The 27,504-nt window shown below is 42.0% G+C and overlaps 2 protein-coding genes across 5 annotated transcripts in view; one reads left to right on the top strand and one right to left on the bottom strand.

Annotated features, from left to right (window-relative positions):
- PPP1R9A (protein phosphatase 1 regulatory subunit 9A) overlaps positions 1–14,929 on the top strand; it is a 129,000-nt gene extending 114,071 nt beyond the window's left edge. Inside the window, exons 15-19 of one of the 4 annotated variants that reach the window (XM_014312125.2) lie at positions 2,321–2,519; positions 5,082–5,201; positions 7,017–7,040; positions 8,203–8,385; positions 9,336–14,929. In XM_014312125.2, the coding sequence (XP_014167600.1) occupies positions 2,321–2,519; positions 5,082–5,201; positions 7,017–7,040; positions 8,203–8,385; positions 9,336–9,548 (739 nt within the window). In that variant the 3' untranslated portion in view covers positions 9,549–14,929. The remainder of the gene's footprint in view (positions 1–2,320; positions 2,520–5,081; positions 5,202–7,016; positions 7,041–8,202; positions 8,386–9,335) is intronic. The other 3 variants (XM_005418570.3, XM_014312126.2, XM_005418571.2) reach the window with 3 other exon arrangements.
- A 3,860-nt stretch (positions 14,930–18,789) lies between these two features.
- Positions 18,790–27,504, bottom strand: part of LOC102033037 (serum paraoxonase/arylesterase 2) — an 11,310-nt gene continuing 2,595 nt past the window's right edge. The window contains exons 2-8 of the mRNA XM_031066823.1: positions 24,634–24,689; positions 23,928–24,093; positions 22,705–22,831; positions 21,704–21,904; positions 21,024–21,105; positions 20,386–20,514; positions 18,790–19,470 (exon numbers count right to left, since the gene is read on the bottom strand). Coding sequence (XP_030922683.1) covers positions 19,312–19,470; positions 20,386–20,514; positions 21,024–21,105; positions 21,704–21,904; positions 22,705–22,831; positions 23,928–24,093; positions 24,634–24,689 — 920 coding nt within the window. The 3' untranslated portion in view covers positions 18,790–19,311. The remainder of the gene's footprint in view (positions 19,471–20,385; positions 20,515–21,023; positions 21,106–21,703; positions 21,905–22,704; positions 22,832–23,927; positions 24,094–24,633; positions 24,690–27,504) is intronic.

Raw genomic sequence — 27,504 nt, 5'->3', positions numbered from 1 at the left:
AAAACCTACATGATAAAAGAGCTGTTGGGAGAAAGCAGAGTTTGAATGCTAGTAAAAAAAACATTGTGATGGAAAATCAGTATGTAGCGATTTGTGCAGTTCTACTGACAGTCTGGTATATGGAGAGCCAGTGACAAGTACATTGTGTAGCTCCATAAAATCAGAAAAGCAAAAGAAACCTTTCTTACTCCCTTAGGCAACTGTGCTGAAGTGCAGTGTTCTGTCTCAGCATACATTTGTACATTTGTATCCTGCAAATATCTGGCAGGATCTTCAGTGATCTCAGGCAGCAGCCATCACCTCTCTGCTAGTGTCAGAAAACCTGTCCCAGTGCGTCTGCTCACAGCTGACACGGAGTCAGTGACACTCACTGCTGGCTTTCCCTAGTGACAGGGAGAGCTTTCTTAAAACCAAATCTCTGCACTTCATGTGGCTGTGAGGCAGCTATTGCCCTTAGCAGGGTGTTACACATTATGCAGCATTTAGATACCAAGCCATAGGGTGGGGGAATGAATGTGTACTGGTTTGTGAGACCTTGAATGACCCTTATGCCAACACAGGATGTTGCAGATGTTTGTGAGATCTCACAGGTGTCTTCCTTAGAGAGAGCAGATCTCAGTGTAGAGATCAGTTGCTTATTAATCCATGTGAAAAATCAGTTCTTTGTGTTGTTTTTTAGTATTTTTTAATACAGTTCAGTATCCCAATTACATTTGCTAAAAGCAGAGTTTAATACTGCTTTCAAAGTTGAAATTTGTGAGCATGTCATTCTTACTTGATCTCTGTTAATTGGAGTGTAACTGTTTCAGCATAACTTTTTAAACAGGCATTGCCACTTCTTTTGTTGCTAACTCGAAAGCATTTGTCTCACAAGAAATGTGAGGATGTTCTCTCTACAAGTCAAAGCTGTATAAACTCTTTGAAAGAAGGAAAATTATGAAAAGACAGCATCCTGTTACAATTATGTCCATTACAGCAACTCATTGATGTAGAATTAATCATGTTGTTAGATGAGTGTTGCATGCATTATTTTGCCATTTCCAGAAAGTAGGATGTGTAAATAAAATCCCACATTATTTTCTGAAACTACCACTAATGCTACAGATATGAAAAAATACCCCATCTAAGTAAGGAGCATATATTTCCCTGCCTGAAGTTACGTGATTTGGGCAACAACATTTGTGTTTACTTTATATGTTCAAGCAAGATAAGACAATGAGAGGGAAGTAAAGGACTGGGTCAGATGCATCCACCTTTCTTTTAGTTGCTAAATGGAGTATTTAGTTGCTAAATGCTAAACAGATTGTCCTTCTACTTCCATAGGTGGGGGTCCTTTGACAGCCTCACTTTCATCCATACAGAAAAGAGCTCTCACAAAATATGTGGTCTAGTGATTGTGTTAATAATGATTTAGAAGCTGATGAGAAGGTAGATGTTGAGGTAGATGTACCTACACCCCATTTACACATAGCTACTAAGAGCAGTGGGATTTTAATTCTCTGTATAATATATATGTTGATGTAAATAATATGGTTCTATGACACGTGCATAAATTCTTGGAGGCAGATATTTTGCATAATTCTTTTTAATTTACGTACTGTACTAATGCTATATTGTAAATATATTCCTTATATATAAGGAAATAAAATTTAGGCATAACGTTATAGGCATAATTTAGACATTACCTTTGACTTGATTTCTGCAATCTTTGTTATTACAAAGAGAGAATCTGATAAAGTCCCATAGATGTTTCTTTCATTTTTCTCCATCAATATACTTAATATTTAATTAATTTAAAAGCAAGATAATAGTACTTCACGGGTATTTAGCTGTTGTAACAAAGGAACTTCTCCATAGGTGGATACAGATGCGTCTGACTCATTCTGTCTGTGCTCAAAATCCAAGCCAGATCTTCTCTGGGAACCAGGGCCCACTTGGGTCAGTGCTGAGTCTAATGATTTAATCATGCTGCGATGCCACTGGGGCTCAGAAATGCACAAACACAACGTGTGGCTTCTTGACAGGAGCTGGTTGTCATCCGAACAGTGGGAGTGTAGGCATTTTCAGCTGGCATCTGTCTCCATTTGCTGGGTGTAAGTTGTCTTAGGAAAGCTTGAGTTAGAAAAAGAATCAAAAGAACATGCTTTTTTTCTTTTGCTGAAGGAGATATTTCAGGCATGCCCCTACCAGCTGCATGCCGCTCAGTTCTTTAGTCACAGCTACAGGGAATGTCACTCCTTACAATTAACTGCCTCTGTGGCATTTTGTTTCCCCTTCTTTTATAATCTAATGCATATTTCTGCTCCTTTCTCTTAAACAGGACTGTCAGAGAGATGCTGCAGAAACCAGCAAACACTAAATCTTTAGCAGAGCGATCCTCCTCTCTCCCACACTGTGTACCATTCACATGGTATGGAGAGAGCGGCAAGGGATCCAATTCTTCCAGCAACCTGCCGTCGCCTACCAGCTCAACTGAACCTTCCTCTGAAAATTTAAGCCCAGCTAAAAAAGGGTCGAAGGTAGAAAATAAAAACTACCTTATTCCCACTGTGTTGAGTGGCATAATTGGCTTTGTGATTCTGGAGAAAAGAACAGGCCAATATGTGACTACTACAATAAACAGTGCATGGTGTTCATTGTACGGTAACAGCCCATCCGAGCAGAACATCTCTGTCATTGTACATTCCCTGTTCTACCTTTTTTACTCTGTCTTGATGTACATTACTCCAGTAAACTAACTGTAGTGTGCTGTATCATAACAAAAGCAAGTGGTGCCAGTGGAAATTAGCATTTGGATCCACTGAACAAATGCTAGATTTGTGTATTCAGTTATAGATCTTTTCTTCATTCTTCAGGACTGGTAGTGGGAATACCCATGTTCAAATGAGGTGTTTGCAAGCGAAGAAATGCTGTATGCTGTCATCTGCCTTTTTTCCCCCAGTAATGAAATCTGTTTGTCATGCATGCTGGATGTTGGATTTAATTCTCTGTATGAAGATGCTTGAACTGTAAATATGAAATATTGCAATTTAATACATCTCTGTGTGATTCCTTTCTATGTGCATGAATGTTTCAGCATGACAATTCCTTAAATAACCCTTATTTATAGTATTACACTTAGCTTTCTCATGTTTGTTTTCACTTCTGGAAAATATTTCTTTGCCTGTAACTTCTTGTGACTTACAGCAGTTGATTTTTTATATTTTCTGGTAAAAAGAAGCAGATATGGTTCTCAACTTCATATAGGAATATGAATTAGAAATCTCATTTCTCTGTCTTCTATCACCAAATGCATGTTCATAATAGCAGTTTCCACAGGCATTTCATACTTTTTTGATGCCAAAAGCTGGTGATGCATTACTTCTGCTGTGCTCTTGGCTATGCAAGGTCATATATGTTCTTGTGTTACCTGGCAGGGAGAGCAACACAAGGCTTACAGCAGCCCAAATCAGATTGATAGAGAAGACCACCAGTAAAATCTCTGAACAGAAATTATTTGCTTACCTCTTCTCTTTTATGGAAAAAAAAATTAGACCTGTAAATTCTATTTATGTATTTAAGCAAATATTTTTTTAAATAGTTTTCAAACAGGGGAAAAAGCACACCCTTTTAGACAGTATTAGGCTGAGTTTGTGGGAACTATCCTAATTATTACCAGGCCTTGGCTATTTTGTGGTTTTGCTGTAGAAAATTAAATTTGAAAATTAAAATCATTGTAAAGCTAAAGCTTGCAGAAAATAGAGGTGAAAGAAAAATCAGAGTACTTAGAAAAATATGTTTTTCACACAACAGGAGGTAGAGCTGTTGAACTCCTGGCCTAAGAACGCTGTGTGGGCTAAGGAAGCAGCTAAGGAAGCTGCTCAGATTTTCTTCTCCTCTATAAAGAGCTGGGAAAAACAGAACAGGAATTCTAAACGTAGGTGAGAGAAAAATGATCACAAAAATATTCTTATGTTCTGTGTAAAGTTCACAGGCTCTTACATTAAGAGTTTCTGTACTGCTATTTAGGCTTTCAAAGCACAGCATGATACCAATATTTAGTTGGATTTCCAGCAAAACTAAGAGGACCAACACTTGATGTTTTTGGAAGTCTTCCTATTTTCAGGAAAGACAGGTCAAGTATTTGAGGGGGGCAGATAGAAGGATAACCTTTTTTGTGTTGTTTCTCTTGTTTCAGTCTCTAAAGTGAAGGTCAAAGATGAATTGGATTTAATACCCATTTAGATGTTAGAGTAGACAGTAGAGGTCTCTATATTGTCAAGTGTGTATTCAAGTTAAATGGATTATCATGGTGTCCTTAATCTTTTGTATATTTTGGTTTTTTTCATTGTTCTCCCTCTAGTGTGAAATACTTGTTAATTTTTGTCTTATTCTAATGGTAATTTTGTTGTATTCCTGAAAAATATGTGCCTGCTTTTGCTATGATTTGCTGTAAGATGTGATGTGTCTCATTGCATTGTTAAGAAAAAACAAAGTTTGTTTTATGATTATTAGTTCAGTAAATAATATTCACTATCCAAAGATATTTTTTACTTTCAGTTTCAGGTTTTTTTTCTAAAGGCATAGGCAAAGAGGGAGGATCCTTCCACTTTTCAAGGAGATTATTTGGGACTCAGAGGTGGATTCACAGCATATTCTCCTTGCTCTTTCAATAAGAGTTTTCACTTCTGTCTGTTCATTAATTCTCTGTCCTATTCTTTGTGCTACTGCCTGTGCTACGCTTCTCCTAAGTATTTGTAGGACAGCAAATGCTAGTGATTAATCTGCAGAAGCAGTAATTTAGCTCCAGGATGAGAGCCAGCATCTTAAGAGTCTGGAAATTGCTTTTAGACACCTTTGTTATTTGTGAGGCATTAAGCTGGCAAAGGTGTCTCATGAAGTAGAGAGTGGTAAAAATACTGTGCATCCTGTAAATAGTAACACTATAAAATGTTAGGCTTCCTTATGTGTATTGTGATTGGTTTGGGAAATGATTGAAATCACTCCTGAGCTATGCCAACATGGAAGACAGAAAGCAAATTCCCCTTTTAGATGCATCTAAACAATAATTTGTTCATTCTTACTCCTCTTTTTCTCCACAGAATTTCACATTCAATGATGATTTCAGTCCCAGCAGCACAAGTTCAGCTGATTTGAGTGGTTTAGGAGCAGAACCTAAAACACCAGGCTTCTCGCACTCCTTAGCATTGTCATCAGATGAGGTATGCGGGTGAAATTGTTTCATTTGGGAAAAAGTTGTTTTCTTTTTCCTATGGAATCTTGCTTGATTACTCAAATAATAAAGGAAAGGTTTTAGGCAGTAGGATTGGAGACAGAAATTAACCTTGGTTTCTAAATTAAGATTTTTCTTGTTCATATCATAACAGCTTAAAATAATTCCCTGTGGTGCTGTTGTGGGGAAGTGGAATGCAGTTGGTGTCCTAAGAGATGCTATATCCTCACACCTGCCAGTACATTTTTATTAAGTATATACCTAAAGACATAGATAGAGATATACATATAAATACACTAAACTAGGCCTGGGACAGTTTTGATATACCAAACATACAGTACAGTTTGGTAAATGTAGTTGAGATGTAAGGCACCTTCACCTACCCAGTTTTTACCCTGGTAGAATGACCTGTACATGCAGTAATTGTGTGTTACTGTACCTGAATGTGTGTGTATTGATTATAATGTGTATGTCTTGATCCACTTTGCATTCTTTGTGCTTGCTTTGCACAGTGGATTTGAAATCAATTACCCCAAACCAGAGTTTTTTCATGCAATGAGAAAGTAAAAAGGCATTCCTAACTCTGTAAATTGGTGACATATTTGAGCTGAATATAATCTATTGAAAATACTCTTCTTAAGATACTAGTTTTGTAATTCAGTTGTGGGTAAGGCTGTATGATTTCACAGTAGCTGACAGCACATCCTGTGGAGTCAGGAAACTTGTGTGTTTGTTCTTTTACAAACACTTCATAAGAACTTCACATTTTTCATGTGAGATTTGAGCCAAATTCTTTTTACTAGAGGGGGAGAACTTGAAGTATCTATACCTTTTATAAATTTTTTGTTGTTTTAATGATAGGTAGGATTTTTATTACTGCCTGCATGGTTTACTTGGGTTGTTCCATGCAACTCTTATTTCCCAAACTGCAAGTCTACAAACCCAGCCATTCTTTTGAGGTTGCTTTTACTGCAGGTAATTAAGGGCAAAAATTTTAAAACAAAAGGAGATAGCACAGAGGTCTGCATCTGCTGTAAATTACTGAAAATAGCAAAGTCATCACTTGCACTTTATTTAGTGTTGGTACTATCTTGATAATGTGTTTCATTATCTTACCATGTTTAATTCCCCTGATGTATTTGATTGTGGCAGTGTCCTGTTCTGAGTGGTATTGAATTAAATGCTTGAAAATCCTTTCATTTTGCGTGTTCAGCTCTCTACTTTATTACTTCTAAAATACCAAGCCTGAGCAGGTCCATGAAAATGAATGTGTTTTCTCCATCCTCTGCTGTGTTCCAAATTGCTGCCTCCACATGAGGCAGCATGTTCAGCAAGAGCTGCCCTGGAAACCTCCCCGGCCACCCTGGGCAGGGAGGAGGCTAGTGCTGCTCCTCAGCCTTCCACAGCACATTGCTGTGAGTGCTCCTCCACTCTGGCTTCCCAGGCAGCCCCATCAGCATTTAAAGAAAAATTGGAAGGGTGGGGAGGGAACCCAGTTCTTGCAGTTGGTTCTGCTCTAATTAAGGAGCTTTTGCTCTTGGAAATTGGAGCCATCAGAGAGGTTCCCACCAGTTGATGAAGTGTCAAATTTAGCTGCCAAATCATGTGTGTGGTGAGCTTTCAACACAACCTCTTTGCTTCTGGAAGTAATTCTTTTTAAAGAACTCTTGTTGGTTTTAAGTAGCCATATCTGTTTGCAAACCTTGGTGCTGCTGTTGCCTGAACTTTTACATGCTGTTATGTGTTTGGTATTTTGTTTCTATAATGCTTTTCTTTCCTGTTTCTTTGTTGCTCCCTCACTCAGAGCCTGGATATGATTGATGATGAGGTGAGACACTAGCGTGCTGTTGTGGTGAATCGCGTGATCGTCGTGTGCCAACGCACTGTCTCTTTTGCAGAGTTGTATTTCTTGTCTTGTGGTGTTTTGTGGCAAACACCCTTGTTGGCACAGAACACACAGATGTCACTGGCTCCTCTTTCCTTGTCTTGAGTTGCCCTCTCATTGTTGCTGAGTTTTCAAGGCCACAGCAAACTGCAGTTTTTGTGGTATGCTGCAAGCAGAAGGCGGGTCTGTGTCAAAGCATATCTACCAGACCAGGCATCAGCTGTGCTGAGCTCATGCTGGCAATAGCAAAAGAAAATGATAGTGTCCAGCTGTGACAATTGGACAGCCAGAAGCTGAGAGAGCTGCCAGCATCATCTAACCTAATGTAAAAGCTGTTCTAACAGCAGACAGCTGCTGAAGCCTGTAGCAGTTGCTTTGCTGTCTACAGCCAGGACAGGATAGCTTTTGTTTCAGGCCCCACTGGCACAGCCGTGGGTGGAATAAAGTGGCAGAGCAGGGACATGGGTCTGCTCCAGCAGTTGACACCACACTTGCTCTTTTTGGTGGGGTTTGTGCTCTCAGCCACAGCAGCACAATGTGGTGATAGCAGGGCCAGGGCTGTGGGATCCCTGTGTGTTCCGTACCACTCCTCTGTGTCATCTTGTAAGTCTTCTTCCATAGACAGTATCAGTCTTGCTAGCTGTTTGATATCATCACTTTGAACTCTAGAGTGGTTTTCTGAGGGTTTTATTTTCCCCTAATACTTTTTTAAAAGCTTAAGCAAATAATAAAGATCTGTGAATGAGCCCAGGAAGTGGAATGTGCAATTCATTGCATTCTTTAGAAATCTGCTAATTTGAAGGAAAAAATCTTGTGAGGGAATGGGAGCATACATGGTTTGAATTGTGCCACCTGGCCATTTCAGTCCCTGCTTGGGTTTAAAGGAATGCCAGTTCCTTTTTCTTCTGTGATTCTATAGTTTATTTTGATTCTATGATTCATTCTTGGGTTAGATAAAGATGTAATATAGCAGTGTGAAATCGTTACTATTGTAGTGCAAAGATAGTCCAGATACCTGTGCTCTGATGCTGGCGGTTTGTGCAGAAAAATGTTGTTACTCATCTGTGTTACCCTTTAATAATAACGTGGAACATGTTTGTCACAGATCCTTGACGATGGACAATCTCCAAAGCACAGCCAGTGTCAGAGTCGTGCTGTTCACGAGTGGAGTGTGCAGCAGGTGTCCCACTGGTTGATGAGCCTGAACCTTGAACAGTATGTTTCTGAATTCAGTGCCCAGAACATTAATGGGGAGCATCTCCTTCAGCTGGATGGCAGTAAGCTCAAGGTAAATAACCGACTGGGCTTCAAGACGAACCTATAGTATTTTTCGTCACTTTACATCATCTCAAAGGCAGTAAGAATTCATCCAGAAAGCAGCAAATCTTTGTGTACGGAGTCATGATAGGCCAGAATAATAAACAGAAAGTATAAAGCCACAGCAACACTTCAAGAAATTACCATATGCACTTGGATTCAGAAGCTTCAGAAATGCAAGGCATTTGCTTTGTGAAAATTCTTGGTGTATATTAATGTACTCATATTTGCATGTGCAAATCATATAGCAGTGTGTGAAAGTGGTATTTGCATGCACATATTTTTCATCCAGCTTTATTTTGTGAAAGGGTGATTCTGAGAAGACAGTGAATAGACATATATCAGAAGTAGCAAGGGAATAATGGATTAATGGGATATGGGAGGCATAAGCTGATAGCAGTTGTAGTGTGTTAGAACTAAATACAGTTTTGGTGTATAAAGTATGTATTGTTTCTTGTAGTAAAAATGTGAGACTACTTCAGTCAAAAATACAGAATGGAGTTGTAGGAAGCTCAGTAGATCTGAAAGTGCAAGTTTGGTACTTCCCTTCTGTGTTTTTGGTGGCACTTCCCTAACTATAAGTGTCTTAGAATACTGCTGGTGAACTTTTGACTAAGGCATAACAGTGAGAATTTGGAAGTTTTGTTCTATGTTGACTTAGATGATTTCAAGAAAATAGTTTATTTGCCTTATTTGATCAATGAAATCTAAATTGGTGGTGGCAATGAGGTCTCATCTTCAATATTCTAGAAGTGGAAAGCATGAAGTGTAATACTTGCACATGAGTGATGTATCTGAGCCTGTGACAGGTTCACTTTGTTGTTACAGTCTTCTAAGGAGATTTATTACTAGAATATGAAAACAAAACGTCGTTGTTTAAACCATAAGAAATTCTTCTAAATTTTGTTTTCCCCACCTCAGGCTCTTGGTATGACATCTTCCCAGGACAGAGCAATCATTAAAAGAAAGCTAAAGGAAATGAAAGCGTCCTTGGAGAAGGCTCGCAAGGCTCAAGAGAAAATGGAAAAGCAAAGGGAAAAGCTTCGAAGGAAGGAACAAGAGCAGTTGCAGAGGAGATCAAAGAAAACAGACAAGTGTTCGTCAGATGCAACAGAGGGCACTAATGAGCAGTGATAAGCAGAAGTGCTGCTGTGTTTGGCAAGTGGAGGCATGTCAAGGAAAGAGGAACTCTTATCCACTCTGATGCCCCTTCAGCTTTCTTGTGTTCATCACCCAGGATTGTGTACAGAGAGATGGGGCTGTACATAGAATGACTAGGGAAATTTATATTGTGTCGTTTCCTTTCCTGCATATCCAGTTCATGCTCGTTGCTGTTGCCATGTGAAACAATCCCAGCCCCTCGGTTTGTTCTGTTCTTGTTGACAGCTAACAGATTTCATTTTTGTGTGGTGGTGTTTCCTTCCAAACTACTCTTCTCTGTTGCGCTCTGTGTGTTTGGTCACTTCAGTAACCAGCATGATGCCGAGGAGCATGTCCACTGCTTCACCTCTTCTGAATAGGATGGCCAGTCAGTATGGTTGGGGAACATTTCTTCAGCTGGATAAAAGGAGTTGTGCTCTGTCTGATAAGATTTGACTTGACTTTCTGACTGGAAGTTCGTCTTCTTTACGGTGTTTGGATACTCAGTTCAGTCTGCTGGAGTTGAGTTTCATCTTGCATCAGTACCTTTAAGCAGCACTGCTCTGAAAACTGTTCAGCGACTTCTCATAAACTGGATATAAAGATAGGAGAGTCAGTATTCCCCCTGGGTAAAGGACAGGAGGTGAAACTCTTTCTGTTAACTGTACAATAGTTAATCCAGGAAGGAGGCAAAGCCTTACATGGTTATGTGGGTTTACATAGGAATCTGAGGATAACATTTATCCTTTAGATATCTGAGCAAGGATAAATTTCTAACTAGAGCACAGCGTATAAATCTGTATAAATTTTATTGTGCTCCCAGTGTGTAGAAATTTTCTTATAGCACACTCCACTTTTTTTCATGTGTTTCATACAGGAAACTGAGTTTATTTTGTTTCAAGTTCGTTTTTCCCAGGAAAAACCCCACATCTTCAAATTCGTTCTCCAGTCAGTAAGCACTGGGAGAATGAGCTTTGTGCTGTGCTATTATGAAGCTGGTATTGGAAACAATTATCAAACTTGAGTCTGCTGTAGATTTTCAGTTTTTACAGAAGTGCACTTTAAGAAGAGGAAGATGAGTGATCCTGGTTAAAATTAAATTCAGTACATTGCTGTTAAGGTCAACGCTGCCATGGAGGTGATGGTTACTTAATCCAAAGCTCCCACATTGTAACTGTTTTGATTGATATGTTTAAAGAATATCCAACCAAACCTGAATTTTTGGACTTTGGCTGTAGAATGTTTAGATGGCTTAGCAGTGGTCATACTTGAGGGATTTCTGGGGTGTGTGAGGCCATGGATGAAGGCTGCTGTGTAGTTTTAGAGTGTGACAGAATTAGTGTATGGTGATACTGCCTGAACAGCAGTACTGAACTATACAGTATTGCCTCAAAAGAAGGGACAGACAGTGGGCAGGTCTCCACAGTGTGGAGCTGCAGGTAGAGATGACTGCTCTACAGGCAGAGCTCACTGTGTACCCTTGAGAAACGTCACTGCCCACTCATGCAGCCTGCAAGTGGCAGTCTTCATCTGCTGTGCAAACGCAGAAATTGTTTAACATGGTGATTCAGAGTTAGAACGTAAAAATGCACCAGCCTAAAATTGAAAATTCCTCTGAAGAAAATGTGTGTTTTAGTTTGGCTTGGCTTCTCTTCTGCTCTGTACTTCATGGTATTCAGATTTGTGTCTGCAAAGTTCTCTGAAGCTCAGATTTGGATCACTTAGGGTGCACTGTTAATAGTTACATTTCTCTTGATCCTCATAATTTCTTTGACATGTAAAATGGTTTGTAAACTGAGAGAGCCTAGTTCATTCAAAATTAATACACAACAGATCTACTTAGCATTAGCTTTATTTTTCCTTCCAAATCCAATTTCTACAAGTTTTTGATGTATATTTTATTCAGATCTAAAATTGAAATTGCTATAAAAGATACTTGCTGATATTTCTAAAGGCTTGTGCTACTTTTCTTGAGATAAACCACCAGCAGCAAAATACACCTGCTAACAAAAAATTACACATTGCAGTAACTCCTTCTGTGTTCATTCATAGGAGAAAAATTTTACAAATGTTTAACAGCCTCATAAAATTAGCATTCTCAGAGTAAAAGAAGTTACCTGGAAGAAACTGGAAGTTTAATATTTTAAAAACTATGTTGATAAATTCCTTAGATGACAATTTTCTTTTTAAATTATGTTTACACTGTAGTAATGTTTAAGTGGTTGTATATAATAATCTAAGGTGATGTCTCTGTTTCATGTTCTTTTTTATTTAGAAACCAGAGCAGATTGCTTGGCATTATATATTGAGTTTTCATTCTTGCTCCTTAGAACAGTGCCTAGTTAATCTCTTTGTAAATCATGTTCTTACTCTGCAGAATAACTAATTCAACTTAAGTCCTTTAAGTATTCAGGGTATTTTTACTGCTTTGTGATAATGTTATTTTGTTATTCTCAGACTAAAGACATCAACAAAAATCTGACTTAAAAAAACCTAATGGGCTACATTTAAATTAAAACCATTAAAATGCATTTTGATCTACGTGTGAAAACTAAGGAAACAGAGCAATGACAAGAGTTTTGCTGTTCTTTCTATGATAAAAGATTTATGTGGTTCGTTTTATGAAATATGGCAACTCAATCTTGGAAAGTGCAGAAATGTCACCTGATAACGGACATGAAGCACAGTTTGAAACTTTTCTTGCTATTGTATGGGACCTTTAAAGTTGTGTTGCAATTTTTTTCCCCTTGTACGGTATTATGACTTATAAGAAACAAAAGATGGATGTCTCATCATTCTTAAAGTTCCTGTAAACCAATGCTAAGTCAGACTAATGTGGGGCTTAATGGAACAAGAAAAAAACAAATTTTCTGTGCTGACTGGCTGGACAGCCTTTTTCACAGTTTGGCTCACCTGCAGGCATAATGTTGCCTACATTGTGTGTTTATTTGTGGAGCTAAAGCTGTTTTTTCTTAGGCTGACTTGCCGGGCCACCACTGAACTGCTGTGCAGACAGTGGGGTGCTTCCACACCTCAAGACGTGCTTGTGTCATCATTACACCTGGGTGACTGCAGCAGGCTGGCCCACGTCATTTTCTCCCTGGTTAGGGTGGTAGGCCAGTTCTGTAAACTCTAGTTCTGCTCAGTGCTGCAGTATTGCAAGTTGTGAATATATAGAGCCTCTAAAAAGGTGAAGAGCGGAGAGTTAGGAAAAAGTGGAAGTCTCAAAAATAGAAAATTAAATGTACAACTCTGCAGGTTACTTTAGTCCCAAAAATCCTAGTGCTTATTCTGAGATTGTGAGGAGAGCAGTGGCTCCTTGTTCTGTTCAAATCACCAAACATACTGACGTGAATTGCTTCCAGCTTGTGTGTTCCCATTTCTTCATGGGTGGGTTGCTGCTCCCACGCAGCGTCCTGTTAAAGCTCCCTGTTGGGTTTCAGTCTGCCCAAAGAGACAGGACCAGGGGGTGAGGAAGGAGCTGCACCCTTCACTGCAGTGCACAGAGCTGCCCGCTGTCTGCATTTCACCTGCTGCCCTAAGCAGGTCCTGGTGGGCTTGCTGGGAGTGGAGCCTGCTGAAGATCATGGGTTAGAATTACACAGTGAAACAGAAGCCAGTAATAAAAAGATGAATGGCATTAGATGTTTGTATTTCAGTGTATACAAATACTTTTGTACTTTTCCAACTTCTCAAAAATTTTTTGCAATGGCATCTCTTTTACTATGACAGTAGTCTGCTGTAGGGATACCACAAGAATTGAGCTTTTACTAGAATTACTGAAAAGCTTTCCTCTAATATTCACCACCCCTTAGCTGTCATTGACATTCAGAGGTGCTTGACACCTGAGATCAGGGTTCCTCATACTTTATTGCTTCCATCAAAGCCTCCTGTCGTCCTGAGCTGCTACACCTTCACCTCCTGGCTCAGGGACTGGTACGAGGTGGGCGGTGTCATTTTTGAGAATGAATTGTGTTCCAAGAGAAAGAAGAGAAGGAAATGCCACTCTTGCACGTAGTGCAGAATACTGTTCTGCAGTAGTATGGAAGAGCATCATCATGTAGTTGAGTGTCAGTGTTTTAGCAAGGAAACACAAGGGTTTTTTTGTGTTTTTAACCCCAACCTTGATTTTTGTTGGAGCACTTTCAGCAGTTCGTTTCTGAGCAGGATGACAGGTGAAATCCAAGGAGACTTGCCCACTCACTAGAGTGGAGTGTGGGTCGTCTGCAGATGGCCCAGTCCCTTTTGTCAACCTCCCTGTGGATTTTACTGGACTTTTTTCTTTACCTGTGAAACTGCTTTTTCAAAGCTATAATACCTTAGTCATGACATTGAGCCCTCCAAACCCTCAATATAAAATGAGCTTTCTGTTACTAACCAGCTGTACGAACTAGTACTTTCACTTCTGGCATTAAGTAATGATTTTAAAAAATGCACATCTTACAGGAAGGTTTGGTGGCAGTGCCTTGGGCTGCCTGTTTCTTTGGGAAGTGTGGATTGTGTTAAGAACAAGCTCTTGGTGAAACCTGCTGAGTTAGGGAGGTCTCTTCTTCCAGAGAGGTGAGGAGGGCTCACAGCTCACGGAGTCAGATCCAGCCTGAGTAACCCAGGAGCTCCTGCTGGGTTTCCAGCAGGAACTTTGCCACTGCCACCACTGGAAGTGGGTTTGGGACCTGTGCAGAAGTGTCTGAAGGAAAGGGGCATCTCAGGGCACCAGACATAGGAGTAACCAGCCCATTTGGAAGTGAAGAGTGCACAGTGAACATCCTCTGACTCTATACTTTCCCATACACATTCACTCAGCAACTGCTTTCATATTTCCCAGTCACATTGCAACGGTATCTCACTGGTCACTGACAAGTGTTACACATATTGCTAGAAGACCAGGCAGCTAAAAGACTAAAATGCACTGTGCTTACTGTAAAAATTGGCTTCTTACATTGCTTCTTTTTATATGGTTAAAGAGATAGTTGTGCTTCAGATTTTTTCCTTTTTCTGTTCTTTTTTTAAAGAGGTCAAATGTATATGAAATGCATGTTATTCTGAACTTTTTGTTTGTACATCTTGGTGTCTGATCACCTGCATGAAGGACACAGTAGTGCCATGTCTGGGCTTGTTCTCTTGTGCTTGGTTGATATGAACTTCTCTAGATTGTTGAGTTTTCCCCAGGATAACTTTGTTTAATATTTAGTTATTGGGAGACATCAAAAGAAAACATCATGGTGGCCCTTTGTTTTCTTACAGTTGAAATACAAACAACAAAGCCTTGTGGTTTAAAGTTAATTTGTTAGTGTAAATAAATTTCTTGCCAATGAGTATTATTGTTGTTAGACAACGAATGCAATAAAAAGAGAAATCCTGAATCTTTATTAGAATTTGTAATGAGTCCTCACTTTTCTGCCCTTTTCTTTGTCATTTCAGAAGAAATAATAAATGGTGAGGATGACCAGACAGCTGCAGGGGTCAGGCGAGGGGGTCAGGGGAATATGTACCTTCCCCTGCTTGTTCTTCACTTCCTTCTGCTCAGCCAAAGATTATTTAATCCCAGTCCTTAGCCAAATTGGCATGATTCACAAGCCCCCAAGTGGGTCTCATTTACACTCTGTAACTATGTAGAAAGAAGTAAAAAAAAAAAAAAAAAAGGAAAAAATTGGGGTTTTTTTTATATGAAGCTGAAATGTAGCATGCAGTCTTTTGCTGCAGGTTGATGTAAAAATAGGCTGCTTTCACGTTGATACTGGTCAATGTTTGTGTGTTTAAAAGATCTAGATTGATTTTGTTACATAAAAACATTTTACACTCAAGTGTAGGTTAGTTATAATGGGCATTTTCTACATTCAAAGTACAGCAGTTCTTTCACTGAATATGTTTAATAAGTCTTTTATTTATTTGATTTTAGTAAAGCATTAAGTTAGGGAAAAATCGAAGGGCACAGTCTGTGCAATTTGTGTAGTCATTTCAGTGGATTTACATCTGGCAGAATCTAGGCCAAACACTGTGCACTTAATCTGTCTAACCCAGTTTGTGTTTCCCAATGACTGAATCATAAATCTTACCTTCCACTAATATAGGCACCACCTGCAAGAAATAAAGAGAATCCTCAATTCATAAAATTATTATCTTAATTAAAATAGATGTACTAGGATGCTCTGGGTCCACAACTGACATGTCAAATGTGTCTGCCCAGCAGCTCCCTAGGCCTGGAGCCATGTGTACATATGTCTTTCCTTTTGTGCAAGTTGTCTCAGATAGCTGCAGCTGGGTTTCAGAAATGCCCAGAACTGCTCCAGTCTCTGCAGCATGTTAAAGATGATGGGTTATGCCTTTCTCGGGCTAGCAAGCCTGGATTTTCCGTGTGCAGGTTCCTTGGTAATTGGGAGGGCAGGCTTGAGCTGCATCTTGCACCGTGCTGTTTCTGCCCTGAGGCTGCCAGGGGGTAGGAGCTGTAGCCCAGCCTGGCTCTTGCTGCACATCACCTGCTGGCTGGCTGTGTGCTGCCCTGCTCCAGCTCCCAGCTCTGCCCTGCAAGGCTGGGATACCTGGGAGGAGGTTGGCAATGGGCTTCCCGCCCTCCTGGCCTCAGGTCAAATGTCACTGTCAGTAACTGCAGACAGCTGTGATGTCTCTCAAATGCTGTAAGAAAAGATAAGGCCCCTTGCTTGCCCATGGTTCCATCTGTAGGCAGAACAACAGGAAAATCCTCAGCACAGGAGCAGTTCAGAACAGGAAAAAAGCCAGTGATGAGTGAAGACAGTCTTGATTTTCTGAAAAGCCAAAACCAATAAAAAAAATAGAAGTTCGACAAGATCCGACAACATGTAGATTTACTCATTTGAAGGTGTTTTTAGAAGATGTTTTAAGCAACAGTAAAATGTGAGAATAATGTTTTGGTGGGTTACTAATGCACTGCAGGGGGAAGTGGCTGTTGCCCTTCTACGACCAGAGAATAAATCCAGGACCTGCAGAGTGACTGATTGGCATTTCAGCTGTGTCACTGCCACTGATATGTGACGTAACTCTTTAGAACATAGCACTTCAGAACAAAAAGTGGCACAATCCTACAATAATCACTTTGGAATGCCAGTGCAAGCCACTGATGGCTAATCACAAATGAGTGAATAGCCCAACCTCTCCTTGCTGTGAGAACTTCCTTCAGAGCTGTTCTTTCAGCCTGGGCTCTGGGAACAACATCTGTTCTTCATAGCTGAAAATGGATTACAAGCTCCTGTAAGAAAGTACACCACTTAGGAGGGAAGCTGAAAGTGTCCTGCAGGGAGAGAAGTTGCTAAGGAGGGAGCAGGAAAGCCAGAGTTAGGTAATGCTAAAGTTCTGCAAAGGGATGAGACAAAAGCTGCCCTCATTCAGGGCTGGCTCTGCTCTGTAGAAGGGCTGCACGCCGTGGGCAGCAAAAGACTCAGAGCTGTGATCCAAACAGATGAGTCCTTGTCACCAAAGCTCCAGGGGCAGACAGTGAAGCCTGGACAGTGCTCAAGTCCCCAGACCAACTGAGCATTTTGGAGAGGAGCTGCAAGCACAGTTTGTGCACAGACCTGCTAAGAGACAAATCAATCAGCTGTGTGATTTACTGGCACCCAACTCTGCCCCTCCAGCCATCACTGACCCCTGCAGCAGGTGCTGTTGCGGTACAAAACACCACAAAGAGCAGGGACCAGTGTTGGTACTGGGTGTGTGAGTGTGGGCCATGGCAGCAGAGGGAAGCTGCCATTTGGAAGGGCCAGAGTGGCACTGGCTGTTCTTCAGCCTCTCACAGCTCCTGTGCCCAGGGACGTGCCTTACACCACGGTGGCTGTGCCAGCAGCCAGTGGCCATGTGAGGCCTTGGGGTGGAGCAGAGGCTTTGTGGGGGCAGGAGGGGGATGTGGCAGGACCCACAGCCCAGTCAGCTGTGCAGAGGAAGTGGGGTGACACTGTCCTTCCTGTGCAGCAACACAGCCCCAGGCACAAGCCCTGGCACTGGCTTCCTGCTCATTACAGCTGTCCCTTTGGCTCAGGAAAGGAGCAGTTTCTCTTCCCCTACCAGTGGGTGAGAGCCATTAGGCTCGTTAGAAAGGAAAGGTGCAGGAGCCAAGAGGTGTCAGTACACAATTCACTGCTCAGGGCCCTGCTCACCCAAACCTCAGCCTGCAGCACTGCCTCTTCCCAGCCAGAACAGCAGAACACAGACAGAGGAGGTTTGCACATACTCTACATCCTATCTCAGTGTTTGGGCCACTACAGAGCAGGATAATTGGTCTGTCCTAAAGGCAGAAGCACTCCTTTGTTTTCTGGACTTTCCATGTACTGTTCAGACCAGAGGGGCTGTGGCTGGTGCTGGAGCAGAGGCAGGAGGGAACAGCAAAGCCAACTGAGCAATCAGCACCCAGGGACTGGCTCTTTCTCCTCCTGTTGCACTTCAGGAGCAGCCTGTCTTTGCTCCACAGTGGTGAAGAACTGCAGTGAGGAAAAGCTACTGCACAGCTGAAGGATGCAGAGGGGCTGGTGGCCCTCAGGGATGTCTGTCTCGTGGCAGCACTTGCAGGAGCTGCCAAGATGCTGGAAAGGGCCAGTGCAGGCAGGTGCAGGTAGCACAGGGGCAACCCCAGCAGGAGAGATGCCACATGTAACACAGAGCCTTTAGCTGAATGTCAGCAACTCTCACAAAGCTGGAGAGATGATCACAGCTGGGAACTCAGAAAGTGCAGCAGGAGCTGCTCTGAGGGTAAGGGCATCTACACTAATGCAAGGAGAGCTCACTCCATGAGCTCCAGCTTCAAAGGACACTGAGTTCAGTTCATTGCAAATGACTGCTAACATCATCCCAAAAACACTAGCTGAAGGAAACCTGGGGGGCTTTTGGCAGTGCAAAATGTCAGTAACTGCTGCCAGGTAAACATGAAGGACTGCCTGGTGCACAGAAGTGCTGCAGGAATCAGCTCCACAGCAGCTGAAGTTAAACACAGAACATGTGTGACCATGGCTTGGGGGAGTCACTGCAGAGTGCCCAGAAATGCTCTCTTTGTAGTGACAGACCATAGTAATTGCTAATGCACTACCTGCTGAAGGCGTGCAGGAGATGTTTCCCACTCTTTAAGAGAAGAAAAGCTTTTCTAAACTCCCTTTGAAAGACCCAGTCAAAAACCTCTCCAAAGTGATGCCCTACTCTTTTCTCATAGGATTAAAACAAATGTATGAAACTGAAGTAACACTGGGAAATGGCTTTAAGGGGGAAGAGGAAATGAATGAGACTGAAATGACATTTATTCTCCTTCCAGTTAATTTGGAAGCATTAGGGAAAGCCAACAGGAAGGTTTGGAAGAAAAACCCCTAGCACAGTCCTTGGGAAGGCCCAGGGGTCAGTGACAAGAATGCACACCACACTGGTAGTCAGCAATTCTCATTTACAAAATCAGTTTTCTCATGGGGGGAAAAAAACAACCAAAAAACAAACCAGAAATCCAGCCAGCACATAGTTCAGTGTCTGACAGTTTAGTAATTTACAATCTGAAATTGAACTCCAATTCAATGTTAACAACATGGAGTCCTCCCCATTACACAGATAAACTAATTTCTCACCTTCAATTCCATGTCCTTTACTATTGTGTAGAAGTCTCACTTTGGGGAGGAAGGCTAAAATACATTTCCATTACTGTAGTTAACCTTTATTGGAGCAGTCTTGTTGTTAGCAGATCTAGCAGAAACTAAGTGAGTTCCCAAGGAATGAAATCCTTTCCACAGCAGCAGGCCTTGCCCGTGAGCAGCTATAGATGACAGTAGAGAGCTCTGTGGAAGACTGTGCCAATGAGCAGCTTTCCCTGGTAGATGGATGCCACTGAGCTCCCCTGCAGCACGGAGCCATTGTCAGAGTAGACACGTGTCACCACAGGCTGCTCCGAGAGGATGTTCTGGATGCGCAGGACCTGCCAGAGCAGGGGAGGACACAGCTGTTGAAATGGTCACAGGTGAAAATGCTCCAGGGAGATGGGGAACATCAGCAGTTAACTTAAACAAATTAGCTAGGATGACCAGCTGCTGATAATTGCAATCATGTGATTCCTCTGAGAGGGCCTTTAGTGAAGCACGGTCCATGAGCACTGATTTTTTTTTTTAAGTTGTTGTGCAACATCTGTAAGGAAGTCAGGTACTCATCCCCACCACTAGGAATGTGCACATTTTTTTCCAGACTAAGAGTTAGTTCATATCTTCTTATTTTCATGTTTTTCCCAGACAGCTTAAGCAACTGCCTAGTATCAGAAATCTATTGCTATTGAACATGGTAATTTTGAGAAGCGTCTTACAGGGAGATTCAGACAAGGCTGAAATCCAATGGACAGCAGCCAGCAGCACTCGTAGCCACCATCACCCCAATGCCAGTACCTCACTGATTTCACAGAAAGAATTACAGTGTTACAGATGAACCGCACTTGCACAAATTAATCATTCATGTGGAAACATTTCTGGTCACACTTTGCACTCAGTCAATTATGTTCCGTTTGGCAAAGAGGTGCTGGCTCAGTAAATAATGCAGCTCATCAGAATCTGTGTGCATGCCCACAGCTGCACAGAAAGCAGCCTGAGGAGTCCAAAGTGACTGAGCTACTGGTTGGAAATTATTTAGTTGTTGCCCAAGGATCTGAATAGGTGTTTGTTAGTGAGTATATGCTGTTCAGGCTCTCACTTGAGAGCAGAAGCCAGCTTGGTCTTTGCTTTAACAAAGGCACTTTGTGCCAGGCACTTTCTATGAAAGGCAGTTAAGTTATACCAGCATGAATTGAACAAAACAACTTTCTGGCACAGACATAAACAAGAGACCAGTGATGTCTCCCAAAAGGCACCTCAGATGCAGGAAGATTTTCAGGATCATAGTAGAACAGCTTCATCCCATTGGGATGACATCCTATCCAGATGTCTCCAGTGTGAGGGTCAACAGACAAGTTATCAACCAGCGTGTCCAGCTGCAGCGTCTAGCCAACATAGAAAAAAAACCAAAAAATTAAATCCATCAGAAATCCTGGAAGCAAACTACAACATAACCAACAGACTTGTCTCATCTGACATAATTTAGACTGTTTTTTTTAAATAAATACTTTTCCCCCACCTCTGTTTGTCTTTTCCCCTGGCATACATCATCCCCACCCCTGTGCTATGAGGAACCTGCTCGCTGCTCTGAGCTTCCCCCATCAGCTCATCCACACCTACACCTCTGTGGATGCTTTCAGTGCTCTGACCCACACTGCCTGAGGCAGACTTCCACTACAGCTCCACAGCATACCCAAGGATCCCTCCCTGTTGTTGGTGGGAGGGAGGGAGATCTGAAGCTCTGTAACGGGGTGTGCAGACACCTCTGCAAACCCACAGCAGGAGCCACCCAGACCAGAACTTTACAGATGATCATGCTGAAATCTCAAGCACTCATCAAAACTATTCTGTCCAAAATCCACATCTGCTTCTTTTTATAAACAGCAGCACTTACCTTCACATGGGTTAGACTCCAGTTAGCATGTTTTTCCATGACATAGACATTGTGATCCAATACATCTGCAATATAGATGTACCTTCCAAAGAAAGAAAAGCACCTCAATATATATGAATAGACAGACACCAAAACTAGACAGTTCCTCCTGTGCAAGCCTACACACAGACATTGCAAGCCAGCCACAGGGCACTGAAGCCAACCTACTGAAGTGCCAGTGTAGCTTCACACTGTGCCAGTTTTTCATTATGACACTGAAATAAACCTTGGAACCAGAAAATCATATTTACGATTTTTTTTTAATCATGTGTCTACACCACAGGAGTGGTTGATTCAGTCATGCATGTGTAGGACTGTAGAGCACTCCCTGCTTGCAGAGACCCTGCCCCATTAATCCTTGCAAGCAAGACACACAAACCCCTGTACCAGTGGTTAAAATGCAGCAACTGTTGACCTTGCCGCCTATGAAGTACCACACAATGCAGCAAACACTGCTGCTAAACACTGAGACACAAAACTTGTGTGCTCCAAACACTCTGCATCACTTGTGCTGCACAGGCAGCACCTTGCCTTACATGAACCACTTCAGACATCTGACCACAGAGGTACCAGGTGTACAAATTCAGACCTCCAGATACTTCTGTGTGATAAAACAAAATCTAATGTAAGGAGAAACTTACTTTCTATCAGGTGAAATGTTAATTCCATTGGCTGAATAAAACCCAGATGCTACTTCTTTAACTTCTTTTGGACTATAGTAAACAACATTTGACCAGGTTAAACCCAAGAACATTTCTAAGAACATCAAGAGGAAGTCAGAGAAGTAGTGGTCATTGGTAGCATAGAAGCTGTCTGGTCCCATGGCTACTACATCATTCACACTAAAAAAGAAATAAAGAGATAGAGAAATTAAAAAAAAACAATTAAAAGAGAGGTATGAAGTAGCATTTTAGGACAGCCCAGAATACAGTCAGGACATGGTCATCAATACCCATAAAAAGGCTGCAATTATAGATGTACTTCAAGTAGCCACCAAATTATTATTTAGATCCTTTTTACTTCTATTTTCTATGAGCCAGGACAGTGCAGTGCTGAGACCTGAATAGGGCCATAGGGCATCAGCTAGAGATCTGGCTACCTATCTGTAAGTACATGGAAATAATTTTGTATCAGTAGTAGTATTATTTTCTTTTTCATTACATTCAAGTAGAAATCAGAGAACAGGTAGGTGTTGTGACAGCTTAATCAATCTGGCTGTTTATTTTACAATCATATGCAGTAGGACGGACCAAAAAAAATTTATATTATAAAAAAACAGAGAAAGCTAAATGTATGTTTATTTTTACAGTGTAGGATATCCAAACAAAAAATAAAATATCTGGAGACTCATATCTGCAATGACCTGAGTGTGGGTTACATGACCAAAGGAGAAATGGATGCCAAGCTAATTCACTGGCATCAATCACAGCAGCGCTTAAGACTAATTTAGTGATACAACTATTAAAATAATTTGGAGGAGAGATTGGAGAAACACTGCTTTTGATTACACAGATAAGAAGGAATCAGTAAGAGAAACAGGGGTGCTGGTTAAAGAGGAAATATATTAACAATAGCCTAAACCCAAAACTCGTCCTACATAGGATTTCACCAGTGCAGCCTGATTTGTATTTGAGCCCAATACCTTGTCAGAAGGTCATGTCGAATGGTTTTCAGGTGTACAAGAGAATTGTCATCTTCTACAAATTTAAACAACTCTACTGTGCTCTTCTGGTGGGGATGGTTCACAACAAAGAGGTACACGGTGTCATCTTGAAAAAGAAACGGAAGCAGCTGAATTCTCTGTGTGGCTGAGCAGCCCAGCCCTGAGGCAGCCTCGAGCACAGAGCACATGCTGAGTTTGGTGCATTTGTCTCATGGCTCTGCAGAGGCACAGGGATGAGTAAGATTCTGCAAGATGCCTCTGCAACCAGATCCAGACCTCCAGCTGCTTTTCTCCCAGGCTGACCCTACAGGGAACTGCTTTGTTAATAATAGATTTTTGCTATTTCTTCCAAGGAAGAAAGAAGCGACCACCTTATCCTTATAGCAAAGCCACTGGGTTTTGCTATCTGTGGAACAGCCCCAGTCAGTTGGAAGAAGGGTTTGTGGCCAAGGCAGTTTGGGCTCTTGGGTTTGTCCACCACATCCCCTGGCAGAGTGGAAGGAGCATCCTTCCCCTGCATTCTGTGCAAGGCTGCAGCCCATCTGCCCAGCCCTTCTGGCAGGACCCTACACTAGCCACCACTGATTTTTCCAACACCTTCCCTTAAAAGGGTGACTGTATGGGGATGCAGGTCAAGCTGCAGCAATTGTTTTCTTTATAGCTGCAGAATTTTACTTGCCCTGCTAAAACCCCCAATGAAAGGAGAGGGGAAAAGATACTTTATTGGTAGTCAGAGCCTGATGTAGGAGAACATATCTTGGAGAAGAGAACCTGTCTTGGCCAAAGAGTAACAGGAGTTTTGGTAATTTACAAAGAGATGATCATTTACTACTTTGCCACAAAAGTTTCCATTCCAGGCACTACTAGTCAGTGAAGGATGCATCTCCACAAAACTCTTGAACCCAGCATGAGACAGACGTAAATGTAAAATCAATTTTTCTGTGGTTTTCAACCCTAAATTTAACCATGTTTTCTTTGCTTTAAATATCTAGGGCATTCTTCTGTTTCAGGCAGACTGAAATTACGTGCAAGTGTGTTTCCTTTAGCAACTGACATTTAGAAAAGAGCAAAACAAAGGTGAAAAACCCCAAACTTTTTTGTCTCCCAGCAAGAACCACCATTGGGGGTGCAGGGCAAGGCTGCAAAGGGCTTCCTGATTGTGCTCTCTAGGCTGATGTTTGCCACCATCTCAAGCTCTTTACCTCTGTCTATATAGGTGCTGATTCCATGAGGGTTAAACGATGCCAGATCAAATCCTCGGCTGATTCTCAGTTCCACTGCTCTGGGATTGTCTTCATTCAAATCCATCAAAAATATTTCACCTGGCTTATCCGGAGCAAAGCTTTTTATTCCTGGATATTTCAAGCCCTGTAGAATCCAAACATAAGAAAATAATTCCCAGATGAAAGGTAAACAAGAGCATCACAGGGCTGAAAAAGCCAGGGCCTTGATCGGACTTGCAAGCGCACATGAGGATGTCCCATGGCCAGCCACCATAATTGCAAAGAGAAGGTTGAAAACCCATCTCCTAAAGGCTAAAACAAAATCAGGAACAGCAAAATCAATACATAAAATTTGGGATTTTTTTAAAGTTAGGGAATTAACACAGCTTCTTAACATGGCAGAGACATTTCAACATTTCAATGAAGTAGCATGAAATAAAGCCAAGGTTACATGGCCAGGTAAGTCAGTGTGACAGGACACCTGTGTCAGAGCCACCAACACCACCTCTGTGTCAAGAAGCACACTTGCTGAGGGGAATGACAGCTAAGCCAACTCAAGACTGGGCTGTTCTTTGAGAGCCAGTCAGACTTGCAGAAGAGAACCCCTCCTGCTCCTTTCACCTATGGCTTCTGCAGATAAGGAAGCAGGCAAGCCCCAGCTGGGGGAGGTGGCATGGGGACTTACAGAGCTGATGAAAGCCAGTCCATTGGGAAGTATATCAATGTCTTCTGAACCAGTTTCTGCAAAACACAGATAAACAGGGCTTTTCAGGTGACATCAAGCATTTCCCATTGAAAAAAATCTCCTTTTAAGTACAATTCCAGCTCTCATGAATGACTCTTTCTGGTATGACTGCACACACAATGAAGTTTGGTGGAAAAGTTTGGCCACTGCATTAAAAGTGGTAGCAGAAGACAGAACAGTGGGTTAGGAAATAGTACTGGGGTTCCCCTCTTTGGGGGCCCAGGGATGCCCCTGCAGTGGCCAGGCAGTCTCCTACCCAGCTCCAGTGCCCCCAGATGTTGTGAGATGTATCACCAGGTGTGGGATGAATCACCAGCTCCTGAGGATGTGTTCTGCAGCAAGCAACTAGTGTGGGCATGGAGATTTCCAGGGCACGACCATACCCGTGACTCAGGCCTCAGGCTTGCATAAGGCAGCTGTGGGAATTGTGCACACTAATTCTCCTGATTGAGCTCAGACACTTCACAAAAATGGATTGCCAAATATTTAGTTAAAGCTCTCAAGTGACAGAGAACCTACTATATCTGTAACAGCTAAGGGTTTTCATTGTTAGACCTCACTTTCAACTACAGGTAATCACTTCCAATATTACCAGTTCCTGTAGCTCCTGTAATATTTTTCCCTGCTAAGAAAGGAAGATAAAATAAAAACTCCTTAGTAAGAACACTTGAGCAATTTTAGACTTTCATAAAGCACTCTCCAAAGAGCATTTATCCAATGCTGAAGGCCCTTTGCCATTCTACATTTCCACCTCTTCCCTGAGAAACTTCCCCTCTTTTCTCCAAATCACCAGCAAAACCAGCATTCCTCACGAGTCACTTTCCAGATGATGAGGGAAACCACTCAGGAGCACTTGCTTAAAGACAATTCTTCAGCAGGTTTTCTTTATCAGAGCCATCAACACAAGGTTTTTCCACCCAGCTTGTCCCACGTCCCCACACCCCCTCCTGCTTTGCTATAACCACGTGTGAGCCTGCATGGGTCACACAATCCCTTGCACCTCAACACCTCTTCCCCAGGAAGCACCTGCAAATTTGAGCTGGATTTGCTGTTTGCTTTTAAGCAACTCCTATTTATCCACACACTGGTTTGCCTGGGCTGTATTGATCCTGGGATCACTGGCAGCCTCTGTGGAGAGGAACCAGACCCTCAAATTCACCCATCCAGGAAAGTTCCTCCCTAGCTCAGCCCTGGGAAGATGCAGAGGCACAACTTCTCACTTCTGTCTAGGGCCAGCTGCTCCTCAGACTCAGCAAGTTCCTGCTCCATCCCATGACAGCAACGAGCACACTATCCCTGCCTTCTGAAGAGCAAAATGTCTGAAATGCATTTTGGGAGGAGTCAGCTGTTATCCCACCCTGGGTTTTGGTTCTGCATTTTGACTAACTCAAGCAGGAGACAACATCTGCACTGATGTGTGCAGAAACACTTAGAGCCTGTATTTACCAATTAAAGTTTTGAATTTGGGCTTTTTTTTTTCCTCAGCTCTGCTTACTCTCTGGTTTGAGCCACAAACTCCTTTCCCTTGCCCCAGTCTCTCCAAGCCTGGGTTAATTTATAAAATGGGGTTAGTGGTAATTCCCCACTTCCCAGGATTGCTGCAAAGCTAATAGCATAAATAAATGCTGAGAGGCTCAATTGCCATGGTGACATGAGCTGGACAGACAGCTTTTACTGGCAGCACACACTGGTGAGTGAATAAACGGAGATACAATCATTTATCGCTACTGAATCGGTGAGGCTGCCAAGCAGAAAGATGAGCAGGCTAATTGGGAGCAGATCATTAAAAACTTTCCAACTTTCCAGTGGAAGGAGCACACTGAGAGCCCTGCACCCAACTGCTTCAAGAGAAACTGCCCAGCACAGCACATTTTGGGCGCTCCATGGCCGGGCCCTGGAATGTGTGGAAGCCGGTGGCATCAGGAGGGCAGTGGAATGCTGACTCAGCACAGCCCTGCTGATCCAGCCCCGCCGGGCAGGGGCTGCAGGCACACGCAGGGAAGCTCAGGGACTCTCTGCACGCCCTTTTGGGAGGGCTCTGTGCTGCTGCTGCTGCTGCAGGTGCCCTGTGGGCCAGGAGAGTTAGGAGCTGACTCCTCAGGTATCACTTGTATGCACTCTCTGTTGTTTAATCGTATCACTGAGCCCAGCTTGTCCACAGCATTATCCAAAGAGTGGTGGCATTTAAGAGAAATTAAAAGATAGTGTGAAAAACTGCTGCCCACTCTAGAAATTTTTGCTTTTTGTTGTTCTTTATTTTATCTTAGTATGATGTATTCTGCAGGTGTATCGAACAAAAAAACCCATCTGGATTTCATGTCCAAAAGTGTGAGGCTGTTTTGCCCATATCCCACGAATTGTTCCAAGATGCAACTATTTCTAGCAACTTCTGTAGTAGCTCCTTGAACTTTAGGAATTAGTACAGGAGATATAGTTAGTTTATTATAAACCAGTAACATGATAAGGCATCAATAAAACTCAGAAGCTGGTGTTTATTCTACAAATACAGCCTTTCCTACATATTTGAGAATGAGGCTTAGGACAAGCTGCAATTTCTGTTTGTTCAATGTTTGCATCTGTGCTTATATTGCACAATATTTGAAAAGCAGAATAGATTAAAGTCTTTAGAAAGATACAGAAAAGATGCAACTGCGCAGAAAGAAAAAGGTCCACTAGAGAAGTCTTCCATTTACTCTGTGTTTGCTTCACTTACTATAGATCCATCACTTATATTTCACAGACTGTACCAGAGGTCTGCTCCTTCAGGTACAGAATGGATAGATTAAGATTATTTTACTCAGATCCAGATGA

The sequence above is a fragment of the Geospiza fortis genome, unplaced genomic scaffold (genome assembly GCF_000277835.1).
Source record: "Geospiza fortis unplaced genomic scaffold, GeoFor_1.0 scaffold138, whole genome shotgun sequence".
NCBI lineage: Eukaryota > Metazoa > Chordata > Aves > Passeriformes > Thraupidae > Geospiza > Geospiza fortis.
The sequence above is the reverse complement of the archived record's forward strand: the minus strand, read 5'-3'. Positions and strand labels throughout refer to the sequence as shown.